We start from the raw sequence: 19,430 nt of genomic DNA, 5'->3' as shown, positions 1-19,430 counted from the left end.
CAGTCTGTTGTTCCATGTCCAGTTCTAACTGTTGCTTCCTGACCTGCATACAGGTTTCTCAAGAGGCAGGTCAGGTGGTCTGGTATTCCCATCTCTTTCAGAATTTTCCAGTTTCTTGTGATCCACACAGTCAAAGGCTTTGGCATAGTCACTAAAGCAAAAATAGATGTTTTTCTGGAACTCTCTTGCTTTTTCAATGATCCAGCGGATGTTGGCAATTTGATCTCTGGTTCCTCTGCCTTTTCTAAAACCAGTTTGAACATCTGGAAGTTCATGGTTCACATATTGCTGAAGCCTGGCTTGGAGAATTTTGAGCATTACTTTACTAGCGTGTGAGATGAGTGCAATTGTGCAGTAGTTTGAGCATTCTTTGGCATTGCCTAATGATTCTCTAGATCTGTCTAATTATGTTCCAGGAGACATTTTCACTTATTGCCTCTTCCCATACCTAGAATCACACTATTACAATTATTTTATGTTATCAATGTGATGTATTTCCTTAAGATGTTTAGCTAGAGAAGTTTCTTTGGAGGCCTGTTTGCACACTTGGTACTGTGATAGACAACTCATCTTGTAAATGAGACAGGATATAAATAATGCAGCAAGCAACATTTACAAAGACATCAGCAGGGAGCCACAAAGCACAAACATTTTGGAGACAAGAAACAAAACAATGATTCGTGTAACTAGTTGTAATCCAGTTGCAATAATCAGGCAACAGTTAAAAGTAAAAAAAAAAAAGACATGGGGTCACTTCTTTCCTGTACGACCTCTAGTGGGCAACATCATGTGAAGGGGTGTGTTTAGTGGGCACCTGTGGGCTCAGGAAGACTTCATGCAGACTGTCTGCTGATGGGCAGGCCTGTGTTCCCACCCTGTTAGTTGTTTGGTTTGAGGCATCCCAGCATTGGAACCTATAGGCTATTGGGAGGGACCAGGTTTTAGTGAGGAAATGGTGGCCTGCAGGAGGACTCACACCCATGAATACTCTCCAGAACTACCACCACCGATGTCTTTGTCCCCACAGTGAGCCATAACCACTCCCTGCCTCAGCAGGAGATCCTCCAATATTAGCAGGTAGGTCTAGCCCAGGCTCCTACGAGGTCACTGCTTTTCCCCTGGGTCCTGGTGGTCACAAGATTTTGTGTGTCCCCACTGAGAGTGGAGTTTCTGTTTGCCCCAGTATTGTGGAATTCTTGCAATCAAATCCCATTGGCCTTCATAGCCAGATGCTCTGGGGACTCCTACTCCCAATGCCAGACCCCCAAGCCGGGGAGCCTGGTGTAGGCCTCCGAACTTTCACTCCTGTGGGAGAACCTCTGTGATACAATTATTTTCATTTGTGGGTCACCCACCTGGCAGGTGTGGGATTTGATTTTATCATGCTTGTGCTCATCCTACTGTCTCCTTATGACTTGTTTGTCTTTGGATATAGAGTATCTTTTTTGGTCGGTTACAGTGTTTTATTCTCAATGGTTATTTAGCGATTAGTTGTGATTTTGGTGTTTTCATGAGAAGAGATGAGCTCACATCCTTCTACTCTGCCATGTTGTCTCAGCTCTCAATCAGAAATGTTTCATTTTCTATAAATATTTTTATGCCTTCTAGGTTTCGTGTAATACGTAGAAAGGCCTTTCCTTACTTAGGTTTTGTGTTTCTTGGTTTTGTTGTTGTTGTTAATCCCCCTATTCCTGAAACTTGCATGGTTTTTAAAAAATACACACATTTAAAGCTCTTACCCATCTGAAATTCTTTTTGATATAAAGAATGAGCTCAAGATCCAACTTGGTTCTTTTACAGATGGCTGGCCAGTTGTCCCACACCACTTATTGCATTTTCCCATGCTGTTTTGAAATGCTTGCTTTGTTTTAAATTTCACTATCTAATTAACTCTGTTTCCTTGGCCAGAGGAATGGATTTAAACTTTACTAAGAGAATTAGTTCTCCACCCACCTCTCAGCAAGCTGATACAAAATTCTTTTTTCTCAGGATCCTTTCAAATATAGCTATCCACCACTTGTAGATGATGACTTCCAAACACCGTTGTGTGAAAATGGGCCTATTGCCAGTGAGGATGAAGCTTCAAGTAAAGAAGATATAGAAAGTGACAGCAAAGATACCTTGGAAACAATTTCTAATGAAGAACAAACAACTCTTCCTAAAAAGGTAATTTTAACAAAAAAATTTAATAGAGACAAAAGATGTGATCTCGTCCCACCAGCTAACTATGTGAGTTTAGATGATTCACTAAACTTGCTGCCCTTCTATATCTTGAAATGTAAAAAGAGGAAGGATAGCACTAGCTGACTGTTAGTGCCACTACATTATATAAGAGGCTGATTCCATGCTTTGTATAAAAATTGGCAAAACACACCTTGAAAGAATCCTTTTATCCAAAAAATTTATCTAAAATAAAAGTAACTTAAAACCCACCCTTGATCTATCCACTCTTTGTCGTTTTTAAAGAGCACTGAGTTGTTATGTTTTTATATCAGGAACTTGATAGAGATATAAATATATTCTATGTAGAAAATATTTAAAAATACATAAGGGAGGGGAATTCCCTGGTGGTCCAGTGGTTAGGATGCAGTGCTCTCACTGCCCAGGGCCCAGGTTTAATCCCTGGTTGGGGAATTGAGATCCCACAAGCTGTGCAGTGCGGCCAAAAAAACTAAAAATAAAAAGACTCTTAAGAGAAAGACCGTGTTACATTTTCTAAAGGGGCTTCTTTATATAGTAGGCACTCAAATATAGGTTAATGATCTGATTATTATATCTAAATTATATATTTAACATATAGTAAACCTAGCTTAAAGATTATAATTTGGATCGGGTCACTATAATGCTTACTTTGTGAACTAATGAACTGCCTGTCACTGCCTGTGTGAAACTCATTTTTTTTTTATCTTTCTTCATATATATATAATTTGTCTTTAGGGTAACATAATGGAACCTACTTCCAAAGCAGATGAGAATGAAAAAGTTGATTCCAAAATGAAAGCTTTCAAGAAACCACTGAGTGTGTTTAAAGGGCCCTTATTACACATCAGGTAATGGCTGAGGGTTTTATTAGCTATGCTTTTGTAACATATCTTGATTGTTTTGAGAGAACTGCAAAGTTAAGAAAATTTCTGGGCTGTTTTTGAAACTGTGGAAATATAAAATTAAGGGGTATCTGAAGACTCACCTTGGTTTTCAAACATAATAGATATTTGTAGCTACCTTTTTATGATTTGTTCTGTTGAGTTTGTTTAAAAGGCCTTTATCCCACATCAGGTAATAATGAATACTCCTGTATTAACAACAAATCTGAATGACACACATTTTTCTCATTGTATTGATAGTGTTTGACTTGCATAAGTTTGAGGTTGCCAGAAATGACACTGAAGTAGCCCTTTATTGATTTAACCTTCCAAAACTAAAGCTGAACCAGAAAAATAGGATTTTTACCAAAGCCAAATTTCAGCACATCTCAATTTTTCTCTCCAGGGTGTTCAGTCCAAAAAATTTAGTATCGTTTCTTTGTCGTTATGTAGAGGCCTTTCTCGCTAATGATGCTTTTGCTTGGTAAATCTCTATAGCCTTATTTAACAGTGCTTTATCAACTGTCTTTAGTAACGGCCTACTGTATCATTTTCTATCCCTTTACTTGACCCCTTTCTATATAACTGTTAAAGACTCATGAACAGTAGAGCCAGACATTTTAAAGATCAAATTTGAAATTCTCTGACAAGATTGATTTGTTGACACATATTTTGATTACTGTTATATTTAGACTTATCTTCACCATCTGCATGAGTGTGTGTGTGGCGGGTGCAGGGAGGGAAACACACGTGCCTGTTCTCCTTTCCATGGTTTTGCTTTGTCATTTTCCCTGCTTCAGAATTTTTTTCCCCATTTTCCCCTCTACTAGTTTGCAAACTAGTTTTTTTTTTCCTCTGGAGGCCTGTCAAAACCATAGTTCCTGGGCTACAGCTATCGAGATATGGTTGGAAGAGCCGGCTAGGGAGAAAGCCAACTCTGCAATGCCCACCAGAAAATCACAGTGCTTCTCCTCCACAGACCCAGGGACCTAACCAGCCTCTGTCTCCCCAGACCTTTTCATGGTTTTTGTGCTGGGTACTGAGAGCAGTTGAAGGCAGAAATGTCCTATCTTTTCTGTGGTCTCTTTCATGTGGGTTTTTAAAGGAAGCCAGCAGTCATGCCCATTTACCTCTTGTCCAAAGCTAGGCACGGCTCTCCAGGGAGAGCTCTTATTTAACAATGTGTGTTCTCTACATTAATAAACATCCGATATGCAGACATTCCTGATATAAAATGAGTCTGTTTAAAGATGGAGCTCACAGTCAAGGGCTATCTGGCGAATTCACCTTTTCATCTAAAAATCATAGTCCTTTGCACTGTTTGGAGAGGCACCTGATGCAATTTAAATTTAGCTCATGTAATTAAATTACACAAACTTTGCTTGAGTCTTTTCATTTTTATTTTAGATCGTGGGCATTACAGTGGCTCATAACAGTAAAAATTGCATTTTGAAGCTTACTGATTTTTTGACCAATTTTCCTGTAGTTCCCACAGCAAATCTTACTTATGTTATTCTCCTTCCATGTTACTTAGAAAAAAACTATATATAGTCAGGAATTATTCTGTTACTTAAATATATCTCTGACTTTTTGAAGTTGGTGTATAGAAATGTGCCCCATTCTAATGTTTGCAATTAGGTAAAGTTGAAGTGGCATTTTCTTTTCTGGTTCTTATCTGTCACCTGCCAAAGAGTTTCAGTAAATAAACCTTAAGATGGTGCTGGTTATGGGACTAATTCAAAATCCTCCTAATTCTCCCTTCTGTTCCTGCCTATTTTGCTTTTAGATCTTGGGGGAAACCATAGAACTTTTCAAATAGCATGCATTCATTCAGTCAGTAAGATTAAAAAACAAAATGTATTAGGTAATTGTTTTGTAATCTTCTTTGATGAAATCTCTTTATACAAATGGGCATAACCAGACATTTTTCTTCAAGCTGATGGTTAGATTTGTCATTTCTTCTAAGCAATACCAATGCCTTATGCTTTTATTACCATGTAGCCCAGCGGAAGAACTGTATTTTGGAAGTACAGACTCAGGAGAGAAGAAAGCTTTGATAGTGTTGACAAATGTAACAAAAAACATAGTGGCATTTAAGGTAAATATCTGAAAGATAATTTATAAGTTATGTGTGGAAGTTGAAAGATTGATAATTTTGAGCTTGCATGTTTTTATTTATGATATTTTTAGGCTTGTTAAACTGCCTTTTAGCTCTGAGCTTATCTAAAATTTTCCCTTGAGGTCTGTATCTGTCTTTAATATGCAGTAATAGGGTACTGTCCAAATTAGTCCCAGGGTTTAATGTTTGTTATTTAAAAAACAAAAATCCTTTTTTCATTATATGAATAATAAGTAAGAGGGAAAAATAAACCTATAAAATCAAAAGTGCATTTCCCCCCAAGTGTGGTATATTCTGGAGTGTAGTTTATACTGGATACTAACCTGATGCTGAGCAGTAAGTATAACAGGACTGAGCCCACTACTGCCCATATGGTGGGTATTACTTCCTTAAATCATCTATTTTCTGGATGTCCTTTGATTATCTAATGCTTTTAAATTTATAAACACTGTTGTAACATGTATTCTAATGTATGTTGTGTTTTGAATATGAAATATTTCTCCTGTTAACCACGTGAATTTAGTAATTAACAGTTGGGCTCATTTTTTTTAATTTAAGAGGAAGGCTCAGTGACAGTTGGACTGATGAATGTTTCTTCCCAATAAATTGAGGTGCTTTTTACCTGTTGATGGGAAAAGATACATTTTAACCACCAAGGTGGTTTTATAGACTTTATTAACTGGTTTTTAGAAGTCATTTTTAAACCATTTCCCCCCAAAGAGCATGAAAGTTATTGTGATTACTGTCTTTATAAACAGGTGAGAACAACTGCTCCAGAAAAGTACAGAGTCAAGCCCAGCAATAGCAGTTGTGACCCTGGTGCATCAATTGATATAGTTGTGTCTCCCCATGGCGGTGAGTTGTCACCTGAGTGGCCACAACAGGGTATTTATGGGGGACCTAGGCTGGGTAATGAGTCAGCAGAGCTCGACTAGAATCTTGAAACTGGACTGTCAGCAGGTCACCTCACCATACTCCGGCCAACTGTAAAATGAGATGGTTGAATGAGTCTCATTAAAAAAATTGAACAACTAAACTTGCTGAAACTAATGCCAGCTGAAATTGAATTTTAAACCACAAAAGTCCTCATCTTTATAGGAGAGTTGCCTGTTTTACAGTAGTTCCGTATTATTCTTTTTCCTTAGTGTTGTTTTCTAGAATAATGCCTACACCACATGCCTAACCCTTTGTAAAGGTTCCTGTTTATGTATTAACTTACCCTTTTGGAATGCAGGTTTAACAGTCTCTGCCCAAGACCGTTTTCTGGTAATGGCTGCAGAAATGGAACAGACATCTGGCACAGGTCCAGCAGAATTAACTCAGTTCTGGAAGGAAGTTCCCAGAAACAAAGTGATGGAGCACAGGTACGCTTTTTGACTCATAAGCTCTCAAACTGCAATGGGAAAAATCCCAAAGAGGAATGTGCCTACCTGGGCTAGGCAGGCATTCCTTCCTTCTTACGCTTGGCAGACACTAGGCTTACACTGTGGGCCCCAACTGCTGAAAGGCTCTAGGGTGCCCAGGTGAATGGGACCTGGAGTGGCTCTAGGATTGCGAATAGCAGAGACTTGCTGGCAGGCCAGTGCAAGATTCTGGATGTGTCAAAATTACAAGGACAGGTATTTCTCTTCCAGCAGTTAACCTTTGTAGGAATGCTCACCTTACGTACCAGAAGGTTTGCTGCAGCATTGTTTGTACCAGTGAAAAATGAAAAAGAGCCTAAATGATCATCAGGAAAGTAACAATGAAATGCATTCGAGAATAGCCACACTAAGGAGTACTCTGCAGCCATTCAAAAGAGTGTAGTATGTCTATTTGTTCTGATACAGGAAAAAGACATCTGATATAGTATTAGGAAAAGAAAAAAACCTATTCAGAGAAAAATATGTATGACAATTATCCTATTTAAGAGGAGAAAACCCTGTGACTGTATAGGCATGTTACACATGTACATCTGTGCATGCATGCAAGTCTTTTACATCTTAAAAAGATAGGAAAGAGAAGGTTGGTTTTGGGTCTTCTTTTTTCCAGTGTGCCCAGTTTTGCCCCCCAAGGGACAGTTGTTGGGTCATACCTGGACTGTGGGATGCTGTGGGCATCTAGCAGGTAGACACTAGGGATGCTACTCAGTGTACCCCTCTGCACAGGATACACCCCACCCCGACCCACCGCTGAAGAATGGTACAGCCCAGAATGTATTGAGGAAGTTCAGTTGAGGATAGCCAAGATGGCCACTCTGATGACGTTTGAGTAGGACATGAAGGAAATGAGAGTAAGCCACATAGATAACTGGGATAAGAGCTTTCCAGGTGGCTGCTGCTGCTAAGTCGCTTCAGTCGTGTCCGACTCTGTGCGACCCCATAGACGGCAGCCCACCAGGCTCCGCCACCCCTGGGATTCTCCAGGCAAGAACACTGGAGTGGGGTGCCATTGCCTTCTCCAAGGCATGAAAGGGAAAAGTGAAAGTGAAGTCACTCAGTTGTGTCCAACTCCTAGCGACCCCATGGACTGCAGCCTACCAGGCTCCTCCGTCCCTGGGATTTTCCAGGCAAGAGTACTGGAGTGGGTCACCATTCCAGGTAGAGAGAACCACAAATGAAAAAGCTGTGTTCCTGGTCTGTGTGAGGAACAGCAAAGTCATTGGAGCCTGAATCAAGTAAGGGGGGGGCAGCAGGGAGCCAAGCCATTCGCAAAGTGAGAACTGCTGACTCTAAGACGAGAAACCACTACCTGGTGCTGAGCAGCCCCATGAGGGGAGTGACTTAACACAGAGGATTACTCTGGGAGGCTCTGTAGAAAACAGACTGGGGGCAGTCATAATATTAACACTTAAATAGAACCTCCTCTATGCTAGTACTGGTCTAAGTGTGTTACTCATGTTTATTCATTTAGTTACTAGGACAACTCTGCGTGCGTGCTTAGTCACTTCCATCGTGTCCGACTCTTTGTGACCCCTATAGACTGTAGCCCGCCAGGCAACACGTCCATGGGATTCTCCAGGCAAGAATACTGGAATGGGTTGCCATTTCCTTCTCCAGAGGGTCTTCCTGACCCAGGATCGAACCCTTATCTCTTAATGTCTCCTACATTGGAAGGTGGGTTCTTAACCACTAGCGCCACCTGGGAAAGTTGCTGCTGCTGCTGCTAAGTTGCTTCAGTCGTGTCCGACTCTGTGCAACCCCATAGACGGCAGCCCACCAGGCTCTGTCGTCCCTGGGATTCTCCAGGCAAGGATACTGGAGTGGGTTGCCGTTTCCTTCTCCAGTGCATGAAAGGGAAAAGTGAAAGTGAAGTCGCTCAGTCGTGTCCGACTCTTAGCGACCCCATGGACTGTAGCCCACCAGGCTCCTCCGTCCATGGGATTCTCCAGGCAAGAGTACTGGAGTGGGGTGCCACTGCCTTCTCCACCTGGGAAAGTTAGGTATAGGTAATTATTTTTCTCACTTTATAGATGAGAAGCTGGGAAGTCTATTAATGGTTGTGGTTGAGTTAAATCTACAAAAAAAAAAAAAAAAAGGTTATATAACACATATGGCTGGAACAGAATGTAAGAGGACCCATACTAAGAAGGAATGTTGGAGAGGAAGCAGGGCCCAGAGGAGGAGCTTGGTCACCATTGTAAAACCACAGGGAAAACGTTGACCTGATGTGAAATGCCTTGGGTGAGATTACCATTTTCAGGCCATTCACAGGTAAGAGAGCAAGAGAAATAAGAAAGGGTCTAGAAAGACAAGCTGTATTTCCACTAGGCTAGGTCTGACTTTTCCCCAGTGAAAGAGGGTAAAAGTTACAGTTAGACCTAGCCTAGAGGAATATTTAGTGGCCAAACAAAGGAGGACAATACAGGGAGTCAGGAGGGAAGCCAGTTAAGTGAGCTCTGCACCCTCAAAACCCAGGTTAGAGTATGTTTCATGAAGGAGCAAACTGCTACCAGTGTCTGTCAAAGATGACGTGTGAGTGGTGGCCACTGCTGATGACATCATAGAGGTCATTGATGACCTCACGAGGATCAGTTTCAGCTGGCAGGAGTCAACTGCCCAAGATACATAGGTAATGAGTCTCCTGAAGGTTTGGGTCTCCTGAAGGTTTGGATTTAGGCGGGACCAGGGTCATCTTTAGAAGGAAGAATGTGTTATGTTTGGGGTTTTTAGTGGGAGGTGTTTGAGCATTGTTTAAAACCACGGTAAGAACGATTTCAGAAGGAGAAGCTGACCTTAACAAGGTAAATCACTGACCATGAAATTCCTGAGAAAGAAGGAACAAAACCTAAAACCCAGGTAGAGGTCAGCCTTAAGTCAAGAGGGAGGAAGGAACACAGATCCTAGATAAGGCTCATGCTGGTTGTGATGTGTTTTTAAATGGAGTATTTAGATATTTAAATTTCAAGTTACATTACAAGAGGGCCTACTTTTGAAGTGCTTTTGAAACCATACCTTAATTACCAGGTTTTTTTCCCTAGTCTTGTTACATATGAGTTGTTTTGTTGTCTTATTTTGTAAATCAGTTCCTAATGGCTTGCTGTTGTATAACTGTCCAAAGAAAGTCCATCACTTACAGAAACAGGGAGACTTGGTGGTTTAGTACTGAAGGCCAGGTGAGAGCACTGCTTCCCATGTAGAAAGGGTGGTTTCCTTCAGATCCTAAGATTGGGTGAATTCTATTGAATACCTTATATAAAAGAAAACTTCTCATAGGTTATTGAGGACTGTGTGTAATTGTGTTCTTTGATTATGCAATAAAGCTAGAAGATGTAGGAAAGGAAAAATAATTTCCCCTCTACCCTTCTAAGTTCTTGGCTGAGACTCACTGTATAAAAGACAGATGAACAGGAGAGAAACAGAAGTTTCATAACATGGATACCTCCTGTATATGCGGGAGAAACCGAGGAAAACTAAGTAACACACCCAAACAGCTCAGGCCATCACCACCTCCAGTTGAAGACCAAAGAAAGCCAGTTTTGAGATGCTGTCAGGGCAAGCACAATAAACATGGGTAAGTAAGGTTATTGTGCCAATTGAGGCAAATTCCTCTCTTCTTGAGGTCCCCAAAGTATCCTGAGGTTCCTGAGCTTGCCAGGAAGTGACTTTCCTTACTCACCTAGTAAGGCTGTCTGAAAACAAGGTACCAGGTGAGTTTTTTCCCCAAGAGTCTTTTAGTTCCTTACAGCCATCTGGTCATACCTGTCTTTATGCATTTCATTTTAAATATGACATTTGAGTCATAAACCTTGATAATATAACCATGTTTCCAATTGTGTCCTGTTACAAGGGGAACAGATTCTCATTGAACTTATGCAGATAACTGTATCACCATGAAAATGAGAATATCACTAAGTGTTTCCAGATTTTGGAGGGATCAGGTATGGAAAAACATTATCTCAATTCTGCTTACAAAGGTATAATTCACCAAATTGCAGTAAATCACAGATACCTTAAGAGAAAAGGTTTTCCTTAAATCTGGAGAAACAAAACATTGTATTTCTAACCAAAAGTCGTAAAAATTATAATCATTTTCATCAGCTTCATTCAATTCCATGTTATTAGTTTTTGTTCTGCTTGAGTCCAGTTTTTCCATTAGTTCTGGAAATTCCTACCCAGTTCAGTTTTATAATCTTCAAGTTATCAGAAACTTGAATCCTACAGTATTTGTCAGAGTCCTTTTTGTGAGTCTCTTTGAAGATGAAACATGTATCTCTACAATCAAGGTTTAGTATTCTTATTTGACAATGTGTCTCACGTAATTTGGGGCTTCCCTGGTGGCTTGGATGCTAAAGAACCTGTCTGCAATGCGGAAGACCTGGGTTTGATTCCTGAGTCAGAAAGAGCCCCTGGAGAAGGAAAGGGTAACCCACTCCAGTATTCTTGCGTGGGAAATCCCATGGAGAGAGGGGCCTGGCAGGCTACAGTCCATGGGATCACAAACAGTCAGATAGGACTGAGCAACTAACACTTTCACTCACATAATTTAATCTATCAAATAAGCCTAAGTGGTTTAATATATATTTATAATGAGAGAACACACATCTTTCCACAGAGGCCCTGTGGAAAAGCCCAAAGTTAGTTAGAGGTCAAAAAGACTTCATTTAGAATTTGATGTGGGGAAGTTTGTCAAAAATATCAAAAGGTTTTGGACACTTGACTAAATAGAATCATAAATTATTATGGAACAATACTTAAGTATCCAATTAACCAAAGTGACAGTTAAATTTTGAAGGCAAATACAGATGGTCACATAGTTGTGACCAAAACTTAGCTCTTAATCTTTAAAAGACTGTTTGCTAAAGTAATCAAAGACCTGATGATAAAGATAACTAGAAGCACAGGAAATCATTTTAATACAATCTAGAATCTTTGATTTCTAGGCAGATTACTTAGAAAGGATAAAGAAAAACCTTTCACAATCTCCTATCAGGGGCAGAGCAGTAGTCTAATAAAACTGTTCTTTAACCAATAAATGAATGAAAATTTTGTTTTATGTAATTACACTACTGATATTAAGCTTATTTTTAAAACCCTTAAAACAAATTTATTCAATTTTAGCCCTCTTGACTACACTAGGTAACATTTTCTCTTCCTCTCTCTTCCCAGCTTTCTATATGCCTTTAGTTTGTCCTTTATTCTCCTACTTTCTATTCTGAAATAACTAGCTTTACTTTAGGATATGATTACTTTCACTTCTCTTAATCAAAAATATCCTAACTCTTGCATACAGAGTTGTTATACTATTTCTAGTATTAGAATTTTCATAACTCTTAGAAACTAATTTCTAGTGAAAACAAACAAGCACTTGCAGTCTGTTACACCGGCATTCTTTAAACTGGCAAATTTATGAATAGAGTTCATAACTTCTAAAACCAGATGTTTCCTCGTAGTATAGTTTTTTAACATGGCACAAGATATGACTATGTCTTACATATCCAAATATCTTTCATTCTGTACTAAGAAGCCTAAAGTAGATAAACCTGTGTTTAGTAATGTTTCGGTATTTTATCTTATTTGGAAATGACCTAGATATTCAATTAATTCCCTATCATTTAACTTACAAAACTCTAAACTTTCAAGTAATCAAAGATATTTGATCAAAGATATTTAGAAAACTATTTTTAAGAGATATACCATAAAACATCCTCAGTGCTGAAAAGTTCACCTACAAACTTTTATCCCTGTGACTTGTTAGGTCAAGTGATTTAGATAGGATTGTTCAGTCTACTCATAAAAACATCGAGGCACAGTGTCAGCCATCATCCCAAAGTGTTTTTCTTGCTGACAGATTTTGTAACAGAGCTAACATGAGCTTATTTGAGTAGTAAGTCCAGGTAGAATAAAAGTTACATCTCTCGTTATATTCATCTTGATAACTCCGAGGATCTGCCTGTTGAATTAAACCAACAAACTTAACCCAGCTTTTTATTTACCAAAAATTATCCCAGATCACATGAACTTGAAAAAAAAAATTGGGGTTAGTTTCTATATTTGAGAGTTCTAGGAATATTTAATTTGAAAAGCACTTATTTTTCTTTATGCCAATTAAATAGAACTTTTATGAATTAGTTTTTGCAGTACCATTCAGAGATAGAAAAATACCACACATTTGTAACACATATATAAACACATGTAAACATACAGATGCAAACAGAGACCTTAAAGCTTTGGTTCTAAAATTCTAGCCCTGATTTTTGGTACAGTAACCCAAAACTCACTAGCTTATAAAAGAACGGGTGAATCCAAATTGTGTTTCTGGCAGTTGGAGTAAGTTTAAATGCTGAGGGTGCTAAGATTCTTTTTTAACTTATATATATATGTTTTTTCATTTGTCCAGTTTAAAAATAGCTCCATTTTTGCCTTCTGATGAGAATCATTTTCCTAGAATTTGCATTTCTAAGAGCTGGCTATCAGGTCCTAAAGAAGGTGGGGATAGAAAATTTATATCACCAAGGGTTTTTTGCCTGGAGTTTTGAGGGTACTTTGCCTAATATCAGAGGTTTAGAGTAATTACCACTTAAAGTTTTTCCAAATGCAGAACAGTTCTATTTCCAGTGTCCTGGTCTTTTACAATGCCTACAGGTATTTTGAGATATTACTAAATAGGGCAGGTTTTCGAACTGGTTAGGATAGGTGAACACTGAATTGCTTCTAGAGCTGAATTTCTGGCTTTGTAAAGATTTGCAGGACAAAGACAGTTGCTTTTAATGCCTCAAAAAATTGGATTGCAGCCTGAATGATATCAAGGGACTGACCTGCCCATCCAACTACATTTTCTTCAATTTGCTTTATATCAGGGAGAAGATTTCCAATTAAAAGATGGAAATCAAATGATTTCTATGTTCTGGAGTGTCAGGGCTTAATGCAGCATGCATTACAAAGTTCAGATAAAGCATTCAACAAAGGCCTTTGAATGCTCTCCTTTTTCTGAGTGCACAATTCAGCCTTGGACCAATTCACCTTCAGGGAGAGGGTAGGGGAAGCCCTTACTATTGCTTCTGTCAGCCTCTGATTATTGGTTTATCCATTTCCTGATAATTTGGGAGGAATTGTGGTCATGTTTCCTGTGTGAGTGTGCCTGTTTCCCCCAGGGGGCCATCTGGTGTATCTGATAACTACAGTATAATTGTGGATGTTAAGAACACCCCTGCACAGCCAGTCAAGGTCCCTGGGAGCGGGGAACTGATCTTTTTAACTCTTCTCTGAATTTGATAGATATGTTCTAAAAGTGGAGGTAAAAAGAACTTTGTCATTTCATGTTGCTAAGGATGTCCCTAAGGCTGACTGCCCTACTCCTTCATGTCCTCCTTTCAAGTTAGTCTTTCCCTAGATAGCAAAGAAGGTAATAGTTTAGGATGAGAGCTCTGAAACATGTTAAACACAAAAGTTTCTCCAATTCAAAAGATCCATCATTTGGCCATTGACAAGTAACATCTTATGTTATTTTCAATAGCAACCCACACCAATAAGCCTTTTGATGGCTTAACCATGGATGCAAGAGACATCCCAAAATGGGGTGCAAAGATGCAGCCCTCACGAAATTCAGAAAGCTCACTTCCAGAGTTAGCCTCAGGAAGCCAAGACCTTCACTGTCACAGGCGCTAAGGACAGTGTCATGTAAAGTGTCTCCAGTTTCCCACAATGTGATAATGCTTTCAGTTACAAACCTCCTCATCTGTGACACCAGGTGGACGCTATAGGAACAGGACTTTTCCCGCACTAAAGGAGGCAAGGTTGCGAGGACAAGGGCCCTTTATGCCAAATTCCCACAACAGTTGGGAGGATCAGAGAAGGCTGCTTATCACTTTGTGTCTCGGATCCCCAGCCTATGCAGTTGGTCGTGAGATGCATGTAATATGAGCATCATCTAGCTGGCAGCGACCAGAGAGAAGACTCTCATTGGTCATAAAGCCAAGCTCTCAGGACAGAATGAAACAAAAGCAAAGTCTCACCTGTCCTGTGCTTCTCCTTATGCCAAACACCACAAAAGACAGATAAAAGAAAACAACGACCATCTCTGGGAGGAAAGAGGACCAGTAGAAAACAGAAGTCCTGAAAACAAAAGTCTCTACCAGAGTCATGATACCTAAGGAACTAGCTGACATATATTTTCTCCTGCTAATCTCTATTTGGAAAAGAAGGGACAAGGTGAAATGTTTACCTTTGTCGCTCAGCTGCCATCAGAGTGAAATCTGGGAGAGAGTACTGTGGTAAGAATCCTTACCCTCTCTGGCTTCTTCCGTATTTCCAGGATCTCATTTGCAGGGTCCCAAGCGAGGACGGTGTCCCGGCAGGTCCCATGGGAGATTGCCAACCTGTAGGAGAGGAAAAAGAGTTCATCCTTTACTTTTCTAGGTTCTTGACTGAGACATCCCCCAACCTCCATAATCATAGACAGATGAATAGAAGAAAACAGGAGAAAAACAGAAGTTTAATAGCATGTATAACTCCTGTATACTGGAGGGATACCCAGGAAAACAGTGAAACTCCCTGAAGTGGCCCATGACATCACCTTAAATATCATCTCCAACTAAAGATAAAAGATGATGTTGGGGGTGAGGGACTGGGAGGTGAGCAGGACAAGCATGGTATACACAGGTAAGGTTGTCCCACATACTTAAGTCCCCACCTTCTCCACGGTAAGAGTTTCCAGAGATTTAGAGTCATCCTCCCCTTTCTGCTATAGAGAAGGCAACTTCTTGTGTAACTGTAAATGTCTCTCACAAAAAGGTAACTGCTTTTTAGTCCATGGTGTCGCAAAGAGTCAAACACAACTGAGCTGGCTGATTCAGTTTCCAGAACTTTTCCTGTATCTGCTTTTTCTTAGAGAATAACCAGCTCAAGATAAACCTTGTGCCACAGAAGCATATTTTGAGGGGGTGACAAATGCTGCTGCCCTTCGAAGAAAAAGGCACACTGAGCAGCTCCCTTAGGTATCTCTGGGCAGAGAAACGGATGCTTTCACCTCTGTGACACACACTTCTGTGTTTCCTTTTTTTCACCTTATATTTTACTTTTTAAAAAATCCGTTAACAGCTTCAGGAAGTTATGTTTCCTTTGGATTTTCATAGGTTAAGATGCCATATCGTTGAGAGCTGTAAACCATCCAGTCTTACATTGAAAGATCACGCCTTTAACATGTCAGATAAAACCAGCGAAGACCTCTACCATCAGGTAAGTGTTCTTTCTTCCCAACTAAAACAAAGTCCTTAAATTAGAAATCCGTTTTTCCCCACTGACATAAGGAAACCTTTTGGCATAGACATGACAGAAATGCTCTCCTCTTTGTGAAGGGAAGCCAGATCAGAAATGGTAAGTGGTGAGTTACTTTCAGAGAGCTGTCTCCTTCTGAAAGCTCATCGAAAAACATGGTCTCCTGGAAAAGGTACCATGTGGTGCATTTACATTTGAAAAAGGTGGAGGGCTTCTTTCTGAAGAGTTGGTTTCAGTACCTCCAGGGAATGATAGCTTCACTCCTTTCTCAACTTGAAAATTAGACCTTTTCAAAACAAGAATAAAGAGAGGCATATCTCGTCACCAGCCAAGTCTAATTCCTCATTGCCTTTCCATCCCAGCCTCTCAGAGTACATGGACTGTCTCCCGTACATGTTAGTGGGGTTTCTAATATTCGTTTGTCACGCACATGATTAATGTGCTGTTGTATTGATACAAACCTTTCATCCTCTTTTCCCTCTTCAGCTCAATCGTTTGGTAGAGAGCACCAGGAAGCTTGAAGACCAAGTCCAACGATGTGTCTGGTTCCAGCAGCTGCTGCTTGCCCTAACTGTGCTCTTGCTTGCTTTTATGGTTTCTTTTTTCTATCTGTTGTACAGTTAAAGAAGTGGGCCTTAGTGGGAGAAAGTAAGACTCGGAACTTCACCACCATGCTCCAAGTGTCGTACATCTGCACTTCCACCAAGGAGATGTATGGCATTTCGGGGCAGAACTGAAACATTCTTGAAATAAACTAGGAGAATAAGCAAACACTGAAGAGATTGATGATGAGAGTCTATAGGTAGTTAGTCAATTAAGTAAAGGCATATCTGTTGTGTGACTTAATAGTTTAGAGATAATTTATTTTCCCCTCCTGATCTGAATACTTGTAAAGCTTGTTTTATCGTGTGTGTGTGTGTGTGTGTGTGTGTGTGTGTGTATATGTATATGTTAGCTGAACAGAAAAGTAACATGCTTTGTTGCAGCCAAAAAACGTCATCTGCTTTTTTTAAACACAATTATAGCTGAGCCAACTTATTAGTTTTTCTATACATTGTATATAGAACAATGTATATTGAAAAAAAAAAGTACTTATACAGAGTCATTTCTGTAACCAGGACTTTGTTATTTTCAGAACTACTAACACATGCTAGTTGATGTTCTTTTGGAATGTACAACAACTTAATGCCAAACCACCTTTAGCCTTTGTTTCCTATCCGTCTTCCTTAAAGGCCTGCCTGCCTTTTATTAATCTCAGACTTTGTATTGAACAATCACACTCCCATTGAGGTAGGATTGGGGAACTGAGTCTGGTTGGATTTTCTCTGAATTCTGTCAGGAACATCTCAAAGGAGAACCTCTCCAGTCTTTTGTGTGCAGTTTCATGTCGCTCCCTGGCTGGACACATACCTTTTTGCTTCACCTATTATAAAGGCCTGATCCTCCATTGGACCATCTTCACCTTCTTTTCTAAATGAAAGGAGTTAGATAAACATATTTTTTGAAAAGTTAATTTTTGAAAAAGATGCCTAGCAGTATAATTCATTTACATTTCAGTTTCTTGTTAAAATCAGGCACGAGAGGGGAACTTGACAAAAGACTGGAGTATTTAAGAGGGTGGGGAAAAAAAATTGAAACTTACGTTGTCAGTTCTCCATCTAAGAGTGAAAAATATTACTTGGTGATCGACTGCCCAACCTTCAGACCAAGGTTAACTGACTTGCTCTTCCACCTTTGTCACAGCAATACTGAGGACAGTTCCTCAATGCCTAACATGAAACACCTTGCAGGAACAGAGCCTAATGAAAGTAGTTTGTTTTCTCATCAATATAACCAGTTTGGGTCCCTGTTGGTTCACATGTAAATCTACTTTATATGAAAGACAAAAAATAGTCTGTAAAATAAATTTTGAGTTGTGATTGAGCCACGTTTGGAGAATGTTTTATTCTGAGGTTGTAGTGCTGGCAGCTTTCATCTTGAGAACCTGATGAATCCAAAATGGCATTATGAAGAATAAAAAGAGAGACTTCCTTCAAAATTGGCCTAGGAAATAAAACCTTAAATGGACACTGGTCTGATACTTTGTCTTAATTTGAGTTTTTCTGTTTCAGTTTGCCACCTCCGGACGTGAAAGTGACTGCAGTCCACCCTGAGTACTGTCCATACTTTCTCCCTGTGTGTGCACAGCGGTTTCCCCTTATATGGTAGATCGCTGGCTTTACTATAATCGAATCCCAAATTGTCTATGTGTTTTGTTCTTTGGCAAATAAATGTGGAAATAGTCAAAATTGGAAATGTACTGTCCTAACGGTGTCCCTTTAATGTTTCACGTGAAAATTACACCAACTCACTAAAATGTTTTTCCCTGATGTCTGGCCAGTTGAATTTAATAACATATCTTGTTAACATTTGTGCGTCTATTAAATGTGACTAAGCAAAAATATACTGAAAATTAACCATAAAATCAAAGGCATCTAAACTTTTGTACTTGTCTTGATTGGTTACATATATTTATATTTGATTTTATTCTGTCTTCCTTTGATTTTATTTAATCACATTTGTATGATTATTTTGAGTACTCTATAATTATTTTTTAATATGTCATTACCTGTTTATGACTAGATTACCAAGGACCAACATTTAGATTTAGATTGTTTTCACTTGGGAATGGAAATTCATAGAGGAGTATCCATGAAAACATTAATGAAATATCATTATAGGCAAGTAGCCTAAAATTACAATTGCTGGTAAAGCTAGCCTCAAATTTCGTAATATACCATAACTAACTGTTTTTATATCTTGCCACTAATTTTGACTGGATTTAATAGCACTTTATTGTACAATTACAGGGAAAAAATATATTCCTAGAATTGTTGCCAGTGTAATTTCTCTAATGTTCTGGTGCTTTTCATATATTTTCAGTATTTTTATTACTATATTGGTATTTTCTTTGTATAAATTGATCAAAAGAACATGCTTTCTATTTTAATATGTTTTAGAAAAATAATTACATTTATGCAATAAATATCATCAGGAAAAACCTCTGGTCTCTAATAATTCATAAAGCATCTTGAAAAATCAATGCTCAGGCTCACACTGACCTTTCAAAGATCACATTAATTTCTCCTGGACCTGCTTACCTTTTATAAGGAGGGCACTGCAGAATTCCAAAGACAGTTGTGTTTTCGGGAGAACCCGACCTCATTGTATCCTGTTTCTTGTCGCCCGGGGTCAGGGTCTGCTCCTCGGGGCCGCTCTCCATTTTCCTGACTCAGCATTGGCCTCACTGTCACAGCTGGGGCTCCATCGTGGAACCTACCACTAGAGCGGCCATCCAAGTCACAATTGCCCCACAGCCCCCATCCTAGTACCCACACACCTGCCTGCCTGCCTGACAGGAACCTGTAGGAAGCAGGCTGACAAGTCTTGCCTGGCTGCCGGGCACGTGGCAGGAAGTCCCTGCAAGAAGGCATCGGAGTGGCTAGGGGTTGGGGACAGCCCTGGACGGGGACTGCAAAGGCCCTGGGGAGTGTG

At 39.6% G+C, this 19,430-nt stretch overlaps 1 protein-coding gene and 1 long non-coding RNA gene across 3 annotated transcripts in view; one reads left to right on the top strand and one right to left on the bottom strand.

Annotated features, from left to right (window-relative positions):
• The window catches only part of LOC145536275 (uncharacterized), a 93,597-nt gene extending 76,338 nt beyond the window's left edge, over nt 1–17,259 (bottom strand). The window contains exons 1-2 of the long non-coding RNA XR_014075730.1: nt 16,358–17,259; nt 14,908–14,998 (exon numbers count right to left, since the gene is read on the bottom strand). This is a non-coding gene — a long non-coding RNA (uncharacterized LOC145536275). The remainder of the gene's footprint in view (nt 1–14,907; nt 14,999–16,357) is intronic.
• MOSPD2 (motile sperm domain containing 2) overlaps nt 1–18,936 on the top strand; it is a 95,281-nt gene extending 76,345 nt beyond the window's left edge. The window contains exons 9-15 of one of the 2 annotated variants that reach the window (XM_081565317.1): nt 1,990–2,166; nt 2,938–3,050; nt 5,085–5,181; nt 5,961–6,057; nt 6,437–6,566; nt 15,755–15,857; nt 18,008–18,936. In XM_081565317.1, the coding sequence (XP_081421443.1) occupies nt 1,990–2,166; nt 2,938–3,050; nt 5,085–5,181; nt 5,961–6,057; nt 6,437–6,566; nt 15,755–15,857; nt 18,008–18,049 (759 nt within the window). In that variant the 3' untranslated portion in view covers nt 18,050–18,936. Of the gene's footprint in view, nt 1–1,989; nt 2,167–2,937; nt 3,051–5,084; nt 5,182–5,960; nt 6,058–6,436; nt 6,567–15,754; nt 15,858–16,382 lie in introns of both variants that reach the window. The other variant, XM_081565316.1, reaches the window with a different exon arrangement.
• The last annotated feature ends 494 nt before the right edge of the window (nt 18,937–19,430 follow it).

The sequence above is a fragment of the Giraffa tippelskirchi genome, chromosome X (assembly GCF_054371585.1).
Source record: "Giraffa tippelskirchi isolate mGirTip1 chromosome X, T2T-mGirTip1v1.2.pri, whole genome shotgun sequence".
In the NCBI taxonomy this organism is placed as follows: domain Eukaryota; kingdom Metazoa; phylum Chordata; class Mammalia; order Artiodactyla; family Giraffidae; genus Giraffa; species Giraffa tippelskirchi.
Note: the sequence above shows the minus strand (reverse complement) of the source record. Positions and strands in the feature narration are given on the sequence as shown.